General features: G+C 47.4%; 3 protein-coding genes across 3 annotated transcripts; 1 reads left to right on the top strand and 2 right to left on the bottom strand.

Moving 5' to 3' along the window:
* The first annotated feature begins 4876 nt into the window (after nt 1–4876).
* LOC115984483 (protein casc4-like) lies at nt 4877–5686 on the top strand. Its single transcript, XM_031107506.1, has 2 exons — nt 4877–4885; nt 4976–5686. Exons 1-2 carry the CDS (start codon nt 4877–4879, stop codon nt 5684–5686), a joined length of 720 nt encoding a protein of 239 aa, XP_030963366.1.
* A 4439-nt stretch (nt 5687–10125) lies between these two features.
* On the bottom strand, nt 10126–10710 carry LOC115984482. The gene has a single exon (XM_031107505.1). It carries the CDS (start codon nt 10708–10710, stop codon nt 10126–10128), a length of 585 nt encoding a protein of 194 aa, XP_030963365.1.
* A 141-nt stretch (nt 10711–10851) lies between these two features.
* Nucleotides 10852–11394, bottom strand: LOC115984481. Its single transcript, XM_031107504.1, has 2 exons — nt 11126–11394; nt 10852–11017 (listed from the first exon to the last, which is right to left on the bottom strand). Exons 1-2 carry the CDS (start codon nt 11392–11394, stop codon nt 10852–10854), a joined length of 435 nt encoding a protein of 144 aa, XP_030963364.1.
* Nucleotides 11395–12976: the final 1582 nt, after the last annotated feature.

Raw genomic sequence — 12976 nt, 5'->3', positions numbered from 1 at the left:
AAATCTTTTTTAAAATGGATGATTAATATATGCGTTAAAGGCATACATTAAACAAACCCATAATACTATAATAATCTAAAAGGCACAAGACAAGTTGTATTTGCTTTAGTTTTTTTTTTTTCTTGGTTTGTTTTTTAGTCAAATTTTATTCAAAGAAAAAACACTAAGCAAGGTTGATGTAATTACTAGAAGTGCCATAAATGGAACTTAATAACACCACTACACTATTACAAATTACAACACAATGTAAATGTGCTCAATTAATTGAGAAAAAATAGGTCCAATTACAATTTAAATTGAAGTAGTGTGTAAAATTCAAAGCGTCTTTAGAAGCCCAATAAATTGAAAAAAAAAAAAATCATCTTTTATTAATATCACAAGTAACTGGAGGCATAGGTAGATATCATCTTTCCATTTTGAGGAAGCAGTATATGCTAATCATTTTTGATCTGCTGTTTTTTGAGGTAGCTGCAAATGGATTCCATGCACTAATCTTTTCCAGGATAGATAGTGAAGTAAGTCTGCAAAAAACTTAAAACAAGGACAGCAATAGCAGCAAATAAACCAAGAGCAGACCATGGGTTTGTAAAATATTTGTAAATTATTTCAGCCACCCAGGTCCTTATCTTGCTCCTACGGTGCCTTTCAATTTCATTTCTAATATTACTGTAAATTGAGAGACTTCTTGAAACGAGCCTGTGGATATCTCTTTGAAAAATTCAAACATCTCTTCATCATTGCCTACATAGTTGAGAACTATATGCTTTAAGTGCAGCTCTTTGACATCGTCAGGATTGACAATGAGTGCTTTCAGGAAATTGATGTAAGATGTAATAACAACATTCTCTGGCTCACATGCAGCACTCAATTCAAAGGCTATCAAGTTGTTCCACAATATTATTCTATCATAATCAAGGATCGGGAAGCTTAAGCTGTGCATAGAAAAAGCCAAGAATGAATTCAACATCATTAAAAGAAATTGTACGAAGACTAGAATTTATAGCCTTGAAATAGATCCCCTTAGCTTTAAGTTCGCTAAGGGAACGATATGATGGATATTCACTTGCAAGATCGTCCTCCTTTTTTGAGGTATTTGCAAATAGATTCCTTAAACAAGATCCAAGATTGAAACAGAGGGTACGTTCTTTCTTTCGATGAACATCTTTGGAGAATTCTTTTTGTATACATAGAAGGGAAAACGATCAAATGACCACTCATCCTTGTCTTCCGGAACATCCTCGCGAGATACGCACCAAAATACTTGATAAATGACTTGCTTGATCATTTTTGCTACATCTTTTTCATCATTGTATCTAAGGCTCATCAAAAGTTTCAAAACTGCTAATGGAATTTGGTTCTCCAACAAAATCATGTCCCTAATTACAGAAGTATATCCCAAGAAGCTTCCATAATTAACAAATAGCTCAACTACCTTGCGCCACCTCTTATGTACCAAGATGTCCAATAAATATGAATCAAACACCCATCTCAGAGCATAATCAATGCAAGCTCATCATCACTATAGTTTTCCTTCTAACAATCAACGTAACAAGCTCTAGTGTCGTTATTCATGTCACGTACCTTATAGTAAAATTCCGGAAACGATTTGCCAGATTCTTTAATAAACTTGAGCATGGCCTCAGTTTTGATCGTGTCTATTTCCTGGGATTGACTTTTGCGATGATGATAAGGACCGAAAGAAATAACCGTGGGATCAAAGTAGTACTTGCTTCTTGGGTTTCCATGCAGCGCTAATGGGACTTTTGGAAAAGTGACTTCCGTTGGATTTACTTTGTGTTTTTTTTTTGGGTAGCCCATATCGCCCAGAGAGGATCTTAGTTCCGGTTCCATTGGTATGTTGAGAACCCAATCAGATCCGGGAGAAGTCAATTCCTACATTCATAAAAATAAATAAAAAGGAGGAGGTTATTTGCATAAATTCACCCCAATCACATGATCACGTTCAGATTTCGAGTATAATTGTGGATATTGTACTTGTAGGGGCGGTTTTTGGGGCCCAGGCCCAGCAAGTGAGTGGTTTTGGCCCAAAAGTTCCCAGACAATGAATTTGTAGAGAGTGGGTTACAGAGCTAGGTCTAGACGAAGTGAACATCAGTTAGATGTACGCCATGCAACATGTTGAACGTGAGAATGTTCCATTTACATTTAATAGGATACCGGTTCGAGGAGACGTATATGTGTACCTCTTGCTCTGTATACAGACTTATAGAGTTCTTTCACCTTTCTCTCTCTCTTTTTTTCTTAATTTCCCGATCCCCTCTTCATGGAGACCTCCTTCTCTTATATAGCCTCCTTGAATTGATAAGAACCTTACACTTGTTAGCCATCTGGACCTTCACTTGAGTGCCTGTCCCATCGGACATCTCCCTTATCCTTCTGTGAGTTGCACTGGCCAATGTAACACTGTTCGCCTGTCTTCTCCACATTAATGTGGCTGAAAAGGTAGCTTTCTTGCATTTAATGCGGCAGTTGTGGCTTCTCCCTGATGCCTTACATTTTTCTCTTTTCTGCTGCGTGAGGCTCACCCTCCTACCCACGTTCGCCTGGATGGGTTCTTCACTGTGGAGGGGATGCTTACTGGGCCCATATTTGTGTGTCCGAGGAGGCATTCCTCCTCGGACGTCTTCTAAAACGAACCAGGCTCAATAGGGTTGGGCCGGAAGTCATTTGGGCCCCTATTCCCCGTTGGGTCGTGGTTGGGCTTCGTGTGGGTTCCTAGGCCCACTGTTAGTTTTGGGAATTTCATCCCTACAATAGCCCCTCAAAATTCCGGCTCCTTCTTTTTTGTCCGAGAAGGAAAGGCGGGATTTTGACATTCATAGGATTATTTACTGTGGGTCCCTGCTTCACTTGCGCGGAAGTATGCTTCTCACGTGCCTCATTTATGACGGGGGTGGTTGATGACCCATGCGGCGCTAATTATTGCTTTTAGCGGTTTTATATATTTTGATCTGACGGTTGGACGCTAGATCAACGGTTGAGACAATTTCCGTTTCCCTAGGCGGGAGTATGTCTGTCCGGCTTCTCCTGGATACATAAGATTTTCAAAAAGCATTCCCTTCTCATTTTTGGACAATCACTCACGCACACAGAGCACTCTCGCACTCTCCCTTTTAAAGCGCTCAAGCCCTCGCAGTCGTCCCCTTGAAGATTTCCTGCAAATTCCTCACCCGTAAGTGTACGTTCCTTCTCCATTGCCTTTTTCCCGCATTACTCCTTAAATAAATCGTCTTTGCGTCACCTAGGATTAGGGGGATGGGTAAACTTGACAAATTGGTAAATTCCCCGGCCGGTATGGAGGGCTTCAGGGCCAAATACCGTATTCCGCCGGAGGTAAATTTAGAGTATTGTCCTCTGGAGGAGGTCATAATCAAGAGGAAAACGGGGGAGGTCGCCATTCCAGTGATAGCCTTTGTGGAAGGAGGAATGACCATCCCTATGGGGAGGATAACTAGGGATTATTTGCGTGGTCATAGGTTGGCCCCTCACCAATGCGTCGCGAATATGTTCCGGATCTTGGGGTGCATAGAGGTCCTAAACAATCAGATGAACCTCGGCCTTACATGGCATGACGTGGTTCATTTATATGAACTGCACAGCCTCGGCGACTCATATTACTTGAAGTCCAGGTTCGATGAGGTGAGGTTGATATCCTGCCTTCTCAAGTCCAACAAAGGCTTGAAGGATGACCTTTTGATCGTCTCCGGACGGTGGCACGACGGTCTTCACTGCCCAGTCAAGGCAGGAGAACCAGGTGGGGCACCATAGAGTTAGATCCCTTGGGAAGGATCTTAGTTTTGATCTTTTCCCCCTTTTTTTTTTTTTATTTCGATTCTGACTTTACTTGTTTGCCTCCTCGGATCTTGCAGACAAGAAGCATACGACTCCTCGGCTTAGTTTGGTCAACGTCCAGGCACTCAACTTCCTTCTAAGGTCTGAGATTTACGTGAGTACAGACGGGCAATTGCGATCTGCGCCTTTGATTTTGGACTACGTGCCCCTTACTCGTGCCCTAGTGGAGCCCGACCAAGCAATTAGGGCAGGTAGTCTGCGATTAGCACGGATAGACGTCTCCGTACCAGGCTTTCTTGCTTCGAGAGATTTACCCCCCGTCCAGCTGCTTGCTCAGTGTGCCTTTCTCGCAGTAGTTATCCCAGAGGAAGAAGCCGGTTCCTCGCACTCGTCTTTGGAGGATCAGATAGACCAGTTTCACTTTGCCGAGGAGGGAGAGGTGTCGGCCAGGGTAGTAGAGCTCTCGGATTCTGATTCAGATCTGGACCGCGCCTCGGCAGCCCCTGACTTGGGTTTAGTAACCGCACAAGTTGGTACCAGCCAAGAGTTTGAAGAAGAAGAAGGAATGGACCTGAGACAAAGGTCTGGCCTCAGGGGCCTCCTTGCCAATAGGAACAAAGGGCAGTCTTCCAAGGATGCCCCAAAGGAGCAGCTGACCTCTAAGGCTCCTCTTCCTCCTCCTCCCACATCGGATGTGGCGCTGCAGCCTATGCCCAATTTAAGGCGAAAAAGGCCTGTGGGGGAGTTGGAGGAGGGTGAGGTTGGCCAAGAAAAAGCCAAACCTCAGAAGAAGGGCAAAGAGACCAAGGAGCCCAAAGAGAAGAGGACCAAGTCCATTGATAGCCGAGACGAAGCAGCTATTTGGAGGGAACAACGAATATGGTAGCCGCAGCTCGAACTGGACGGCGCTCCAATTTCCTGGGATGCAACCTTGTGGGAATCCCAACGACGGGAGGCGTCGTTCTTGGCTGAGGCCCTGCAGCAGCCTCTTCTTTTGCCTCGCGACATGAAGGGGCTCCGAGATACCTAGTAACCAGAACTCTTCATGTCGCTGAAGAGGGACATGGCAATGGTAAGCGAAAACTTTTACTATCTCGTTCTCTTATTACGCATCCATTTATTCACCATTCTCTTTGATTAAGCTTTTATTTTTCTGGCGCAGGTCACTCAGCAAATCTTCGTTGCTGAGGAGTGGGCCAAAAAGGCACGTGAGGACCTTCATAATGAGGCTCAGTCCCGCCGCATTGCCGAGAGGGCTATTGGTGACCTCAAGAAGGAAAACGATAGCCTGAGCCATGAAGTAAAGGAGGCAAAGAAGGGGCGGGACAGCGCGGAAGCCGGCCTAAAAAATGCCACTAAGCAGGCTAATGATATGCGCCTACAGCTCCGCCAGTTCGAGGAAAATCTTAGGACAGAGAAGCAGGCGGTTTCAGATCTCAAGGCCGAGCTTACAAAGGTTAAGGGGGAGGCCCGCTTGGCCAAGGAGGCGGCCGAGAAGGCAGTGGCAACCTTTTATGAGCGCGGGGTCAAGGATACCGAGGTCAGGCTGGCCGAGGAGGTGGCTACTGTATGCAGGGAATACATTACCCTGTCTTGGGGTGTAGCTTTGGATCGGGCGGCAGTCCCAGCGGATTCCAATCTCAAGAAAGCTGAGAATATCTTTTTTCCTGAGGAAGTTCGTGAGATCCCCGACGAGGTCGTGACTGAAGAGCCTCTCCTAAGGAAGGCTTTATCCTCGGACTCTGCTATGCCTGAAACTGAGGATGCGCAGCCGGCCGTGAAGGACAAGTTGCCCGAGGACAGTCTTTCAATCAGGGAGGTTGTTGCACAGGCTAAGGAGACTGTTTCGGGGCCACAGCCAGCAAACGGCTAGCCCGGGCCTGCTCAGGGATCAGATTTAGGAAAGTAGTGTAGGATTTTCCTTGTTTAGACTTTTCATATTTTGTTCTGTTTAAGGGTTGTAAAAGGATCGCTTTTGGGGATTTCAATGAATGATGTCGTTTCCTTTTATTCTTGTTGTTTTACTTTCTCTTCTGTTTTTATCATAAATGGATGTTTATTCTGCCATTAACTGTTGAAAACCAATCGTGAATGAATGAATGTGTAAAGAATGATGGTCAATAATTTAAACAGAATCGCTAAGAGGCTAACTTCCCCCGAGTCTGTGTTCCGAGGAGCCATGTAGGACTTGGGTTCTGTTTAACACTTAGTGAGAATCGTTGCGAGGTTAATTTCCCCCAAGTCTGTGGTCCGATGAGCAATGCAGAACTTGAGTTCTGTTTAACACTTATTGAAAGTCGTTGCGAGGTTAATTTCCCCCAAGTCTGTGGTCCGAGGAGCCATGCAGGACTTGGGTTCTGTTTAACACTTAGTGAGAATCATTGCGAGGTTAATTTCTCCCAAGTCTGTGGTCCGAGGAGCCATGCAGGACTTGGGTTCTGTTTAACGCTTATTGAAAGTCATTGCGAGGTTAATTTCCCCCAAGTCTGTGGTCCGAGGAGCCATGCAGGACTTGGGTTCTGTTTAACACTTAGTGAGAATCGTTGCGAGGTTAATTTCCCCCAAGTCTGTGGTCCGAAGAGCCATGCAGGACTTGGGTTCTGTTTAACACTTATTGAGAGTCATTGCGAGGTTAATTTCCCCCAAGTCTGTGGTCCGAGGAGCCATGCAAGACTTGGGTTCTGTTTAACACTTATTGAGAGTCGTTGTGAGGTTAATTTCCCCCAAGTCTGTGGTCCGAGGAGGCATGCAGGACTTGGGTTCTGTTTAACACTTATTGAAAGTCGTTGTGAGGTTAATTTCCCCCAAGTCTGTGGTCCGAGGAGCCATGCAGGACTTGGGTTCTGTTTAACACTTACTGAGAATCGTTGCGAGGTTAATTTCCCCCAAGTCTGTGGTCCGAGGAGCCATGCAGGATTTGGGTTCTGTTTAACACTTATCCCAAGTAGCTGTATAGTAGCTCGACGTCAAATATGGTGTCTTTCATTAATAACAGTATCTTTTCAGGTTATTTACATTCCATGGACGTGGTACTACATGTTCATCTAAATCTTCCAAAAAGTATGCTCCAATGCCGGCTACGGAGGTGATACGGTATGGGCCCTCCCAGTTTGGTCCAAGCTTTCCCCATGCAGGGTTCCTCGCGGTGCCCAGGACTTTCCTCAGCACTAGATCCCCGGGCGTCAAGGGCCTTGACTTCACCTTGGCGTCATAGCCCTGTTTGAGCTTTTGCTGATAGTGTGCTAGGTGAACCATTGCACTTTCCCTTTTTTCTTCGAGGAGATCCAGGTTTTTTTCCAGAAGGCTGTTATTAGCAATGGGGTCGAAGGCAGAAGTCCTCTGGGTTGGGAAGTTTATCTCCAGTGGGATGACAGCCTCGGCTCCATAGGTCAATGAGAAGGGGGTTTCCCCCGTGGACCTGCGAGGCGTGGTGTGGTATGTCCACAAGACGTGGGCTAGCTCTTCAACCCACCTCCCTTTCGCGTCGTCCAACCTCTTCTTCAGTCCATTCACTATGGTTTTGTTGATGGCCTCCGCCTGTCCATTACCCTGTGGGTAGGCCGGTGTGGAGTATTGGTTGATAATTCCCAGCTCATTACAGTATTCTCTAAAGACTTTGCTGTCAAATTGGAGGCCGTTGTCCGAGATCAGGGTGTGCGGGGTCCCGAACCTAGTGATAATATTTTTCCAGACAAATTTCTTGACATCAACGTCCCTGATGTTTGCCAGCGCCTCAGTTTCGACCCACTTTGTGAAGTAATCGGTGTCGACGAGAAGAAATTTCTTGTTCCCAGCCGCTTTGGGGAACGGCCCTAGTATGTCTAGGCCCCATTGTGCGAATGGCCAAGGGCTGGACAACGTGTTAAGTTCTCCGCCCGGCTGATGTATGTTCGGAGCGAACCTTTGGCATTGGTTGCACTTCTTCACATATTCCAGAGCCTCTTTATGCATGCTCGGCCACTAGTAACCCAACGTCATGGCCCTGTGGGAGAGGGACCTGCCCCCCGTATGGCTTCCACAAATCCCTTTATGTAACTCCTCCAGGACGAGTTCTGTAGCCCCTGGGTGCACACACAGTAAGTATGGCCCCGAGAACGAACGTCTGTAAAGTTTGGAGTCCTCGGATAGCCAGAATCGAGAAGCTTTCCTCCTGATTTTGTCAGCCTCAACCTTATCGTCCGGTAGGGTGTCGTGTTTTAAGAACAGCACCAGAGGGTCCATCCAGCTAGGTCCTGCCTCGACGTTGTGTACCCGAATACCATTGGCCTTCTCTGTTGTTGGGTGGCAGAGATCTTCAACTAAAATAACCTGCGGGAGGGGCTGAGCCGAGAAGGTGGCCAGTGTTGCGAGAGAATCAGCATGGGTGTTCCCACTCCTGGGTATATGCGTTAAACGGAAGTCATCGAAATGGGCCTGCAGGTGTTTGGCCCGGGCTAGGTACCCTTGCATTCTCTCATCCTTCGCCTCCAACTCCCCATTTACTTGTCCCACAATGAGTTTCGAATCCGAAGATATGCTTGTGCATTTTCCACCCAATCTCCGGATCATTGACATCCCTTCCAACAGTGCCTCATACTCGGCTTCGTTATTCGTGGCAGAGAATCCGAGCCTCAACGACTTTTCTATGGTTATCCCTTCGGGAGAGACTAGAACGAGCCTCACCCCTGAGCCCCTTTGGTTTGCTGCACCATCGATGTGTGCTCTCCATCAATTGTGTTCACGCTGAGAGACCGTGCTGATTAGTTTCCCATCAGCACTTGGTGACCCCAACATTTCCATCCCTTCTATGGTGGGCTCCGCAAATTCAGCTACTAGATCAGCGAGAACCTGACCTTTTATGGCGGTGCGAGGCATGTATCTAATGTCGAAGGCGTCCAGGATTGTTCCCCACTTAGCTATTCTACCTGTGTAGTTGGCGTTGCGGAGGACTGATTTCAGTGGAAGCTGAGTTAGCACAACTACTGTATGTGCCTGAAAATAGTGGGGGAGCTTCCTCGTGGCTTGTACGACGGCCAATATAGCTTTTTCGAGGGGGAGATACCGGGTCTCTGCCTCCTGCAGCGATTTGCTTACGTAGTACACGGGTCGATACGTGCTATTGTCCTCTCAGATTAGCACTAGGCTTACCGCATGAGAGGCTACTGCGATGTATGCGAACAACACCTCGTCGGCATCGGGACTGGACATGATTGGTGGCCGGGCGAGGTATTCCTTGAGGTGTTGGAAAGCTAAAGCACACTCCTCAGTCCACTCGAAGCCCTTCCACTTGTGCAATAGGAGGAAGAAAGGCCTGCATCTGTCTGCTGAGCGGGAGATGAAACGGTTTAAAGCAGCTATCATACCGGTAAGCTTCTGGACCTCTTTGGGATTCCGAGGAGGTTGCAAGCTATGAATGGCTCTTATTTGGTCAGGGTTAACTTCTATTCCTCGATGGGTCACCATATAGTCCAAGAACTTTCCTGATCACACCCCAAATGAACATTTGGATGCGTTCAGTCGTAGCTTGTACTTTCTCAGAATTCGAAACACTTCTCCGAGGTCTCTGATGTGGTCAGCCACCAATTTACTCTTTACTACCATGTCATCTATATATACTTCACCGGTTTTCCCCATCTGCTGTTCAAACATCCTAGTCATCATCCTTTGATAGGTCGACCCGGCATTCTTCAGGCCAAAGGGCATCACCTTATAATGATAGTTGCCAACTGGGGTGACAAAAGCGGTTTTTTCTTGGTCTTCGGCAGCCAGGGATATTTGATGGTAGCCCTGGAAAGCGTCCAAAAAACTCATTCGGGGGTGTCCGACAGTCGCATCTACCAATCGGTCTATCCGTGGCATTGGGAAAGGATCCTTCGGGCAGGCCTTGTTTAGGTTCGTGAAGTCTACGCAGACCCGCCATTTCCCGCTCTTCTTCTTTACCACGACTGTGTTTGCTAACCATTCGGGGTAGAATACTTCCTTGATTATCCCAGCTTTCTTCAATTTTGCGACTTCTTCTCTCACGGCGTCTGCATGTTCTTTTGACGGCAGTTGAGGAGGTTGCTTCTTTGGTGTTATGGCCGGGTTAACATTGAGGTGATGGCATATGAGATCTGAGTCAACCCCGGGGGCTTCATAGGGATCCCAAGCGAATACGTCCTTATTCCGTCGAAGAAAATCAACTAGCGCTGACTTCTCCTATGCTGGTAATTCTGAGCCGATCTGAAAAAACCTCTCAGGGTCTGATCCGACAAGTACTTTCTCCAGCTCTTCACAGTCCACCTCCATGGCCGGTCCTCCACTACCCGCAGTTTGGACTGGGGTCATTGATTGCTATAAGCCGCTCTCAACTGAAGTGGAAGGTTCCCTATTTGGTTGTCGTGAGATTGCCGACACCATGCATTGCCTAGCCATTCCTTGATTCCCTATTATTTCTTTAACTTGACCTCCTGACGGATACTTCACTTTCTGGTGCAAGGTTGGTGACATAGCCCCCAGTGCGTGAAGCCACGGCCGGGCCACAATAGCTGTGTAGGGGGAGTATGCATCTACGACAATGAAGTTCACCTCTACCATGTCCGAGTCAGTTTGCACAGGCAGCCTAATCATGCCTTTCGGGATGACGATCTTTCCTTCAAAACTGACCAGAGGGGAATCGTATGGCGACAGGTCTTCCTGCTTCAAGTTCAGCCCCTTATACAAATCCGGGTACATTACTTCCACTGCGCTGCCTTGATCAACTAACACCCTTTTCACGTCATAACCTCCTATTCTGAGCGTCACGACTAGGGCATCATCATGGGGTTGAATAGTTCCTTGCTTGTCCTCCTCCGTGAACCCAATTAATGGCGTGGTACTCACTCTGGCTCTCTTGGATTCCCTTTCGTCTGGCTCCTTCGGGAACCTGCCCACTGACATCACTCTGAAAGGGCTGGAACCGGTCCTCCCAGGTGCGGCAAGAATGACATTTATTATGCCAATGGGTTGCTTCAATGTGCCTTGTCTGGTTTCGACATTTGACTGTTCAGGGCGGTGCAATAGATGCCTCAGCTTTCCTTCTCAGACAAGCCGATCCAAATGGTTTTTCAGATTCCTGCATTCGTCGGTGGTGTGACCGGGCTCCTGATGGTACGTGCAGTACAGATTCTGATTGCGTTTTGAGGGATCGCCTGCCATCCTGTTTGGCCATAGAAAGAAGGGTTCGCACTTCACCTTCTCCAGGATTCTGTGCAATGGTTCTCAGAACAGAGCGTGGACTGCCTGAGCCCCAGTAGGTCCGGACTGTTCCACATAGTCTCTTCTCGGCCTGTTACTGCTGTTATAGCGGTCTTACCTGAAGTCCCTCCTCTCCTGAGGGACAACCTTCGCTTTACCCTTCCCCATTTGCCGGTCCTCTTCGACCCTTTTGTACTTGTCTATTCTGTCCATGAATTGGCGCACGCTGGTGACCGGCTTCCCAGTGAGGGACTTTCTCAAGCCATGCTCTGTCGGCAGGCCCCTTTTGAACGTACTAATGGCGACGTCATCGTAATTTCCTTCTATCTCGTTGTACATCTCCCAGTATCTGTCGGAGTAGGCCTTCAGCGTTTCTCCTTCCCGCATGGACAAGGATAAGAGTGAATCGAGGGGCCTAGGGACTCTAGTGCTGGTGATGAAGTGGGAACCAAAGGCCTGTGTCAGCTGTTTAAAAGAATCTATGGAATTCGGCTGGAGGGCATCAAACCATCTCATCGCCATGGGTCCCAAGCTGGATGGAAACACCTTACACATTAGCGCCTCATCCCTGGAGTGGACGGCCATCCTCTGGTTGAATTGGCTTACATGTTCCACTGGGTCAGTTCGACCATTGTATATGGCGAACGTCGGTTGATTGAACCGCCGAGGAAGTACTGCCCTCTCTATCCTACGCGTGAATGGCGACTAGGAGATGTGATCCAGGGCCTTGCTTATGGCATCATTGGCTAGGCCTTGGTAAGACGGGCTTTTTTGGCCGCGTTTGCGAGGCCGCTCTTCCTCATAGGAAAAAGTCTCACTCGGAGGGGTTCTTGACCTTCGCCTGTATTCGCCATCTTTATCATTGCTAGTGTCCAAGCCAGGTGAAGGACGTTTTCGCTGCGCTCGATGCAGCTTCTCCTTCAAATCATCAATCTCTTGCTGTAGAGCCTTTCGCTTGTTCTGCTTATGGGATGCATGATCTTTCCCTTTTGAGCGGCTCCTACTCGTGTGAGAGGTGTTCACACTGCCCTCTCGTTGATTATCTTGGTCCTTCCCTAGTTCGAGATTTAAAAAGTTGTCCTGTCGTTGAGATTCTGCACGTCCGGTTTGGCGTGGACCTGATCCTTCCATCTCTTACTGTTTCACTTGTCGAGACACAAGTTCTCCCCACAGATGGCGCCAATTGTAGGGGCGGTTTTTGGGGCCCAAGCCCAGCAAGTGAGTGGTTCTGGCCCAAAAGTTCCCAGACAACGAATTTGTAGAGAGTGGATTACAGAGCTAGGTCTAGATGAAGTGAACATCAGTTAGATGTACGCCATGCAACATGTTGAACGTGAGAATGTTCCATTTACGTTTAATAGGATACCGGTCCGAGGAGACGTATATGTGTACCTTTTGCTCTGTTTACAGACTTATAGAGTTCTTTCACCTTTCTCTCTTTTTTTTTTTCTTAATTTCCCGATCCCCTCTTCATGGAGACCTCCTTCTCTTATATAGCCTCCTTGAATTGATAAGAACCTTACACTTGTTAGCCATTTGGACTTTCACTTGAGTGCCTGTCCCATCGGACATCTCCCTTATCCTTCTGTGAGTTGCACTGGCCAATGTAACACTGTTCGCCTGTCTTCTCCACATTAATGCGGCTGAAAAGGTAGCTTTCTTGCATTTAATGCGGCAGTTATGGCTTCTCCCTGATGCCTTACATTTTCCTTTTTCCTGCTGCGTGAGGCTTACCCTCCTACCCACGTTCGCCTGGATGGGTTCTTCACTATGGAGGGGACGCTTATTGGGCCCATGTTTACGTGTCCGAGGAGGCATTCCTCCTCGGACGTCTTCTAAAACGAACCAGGCTCAACAGGGTTGGGCCGGAAGTCATTTGGGCCCCTATTCCCCGTTGGGTCGTGGTTGGGCTTCGTGTGGGTTCCTAGGCCCACTGTTAGTTTTGGGAATTTCATCCCTACAGTACTAA

The sequence above is a fragment of the Quercus lobata genome, chromosome 4 (assembly GCF_001633185.2).
Source record: "Quercus lobata isolate SW786 chromosome 4, ValleyOak3.0 Primary Assembly, whole genome shotgun sequence".
NCBI lineage: Eukaryota > Viridiplantae > Streptophyta > Magnoliopsida > Fagales > Fagaceae > Quercus > Quercus lobata.
Note: the sequence above shows the minus strand (reverse complement) of the source record. Positions and strands in the feature narration are given on the sequence as shown.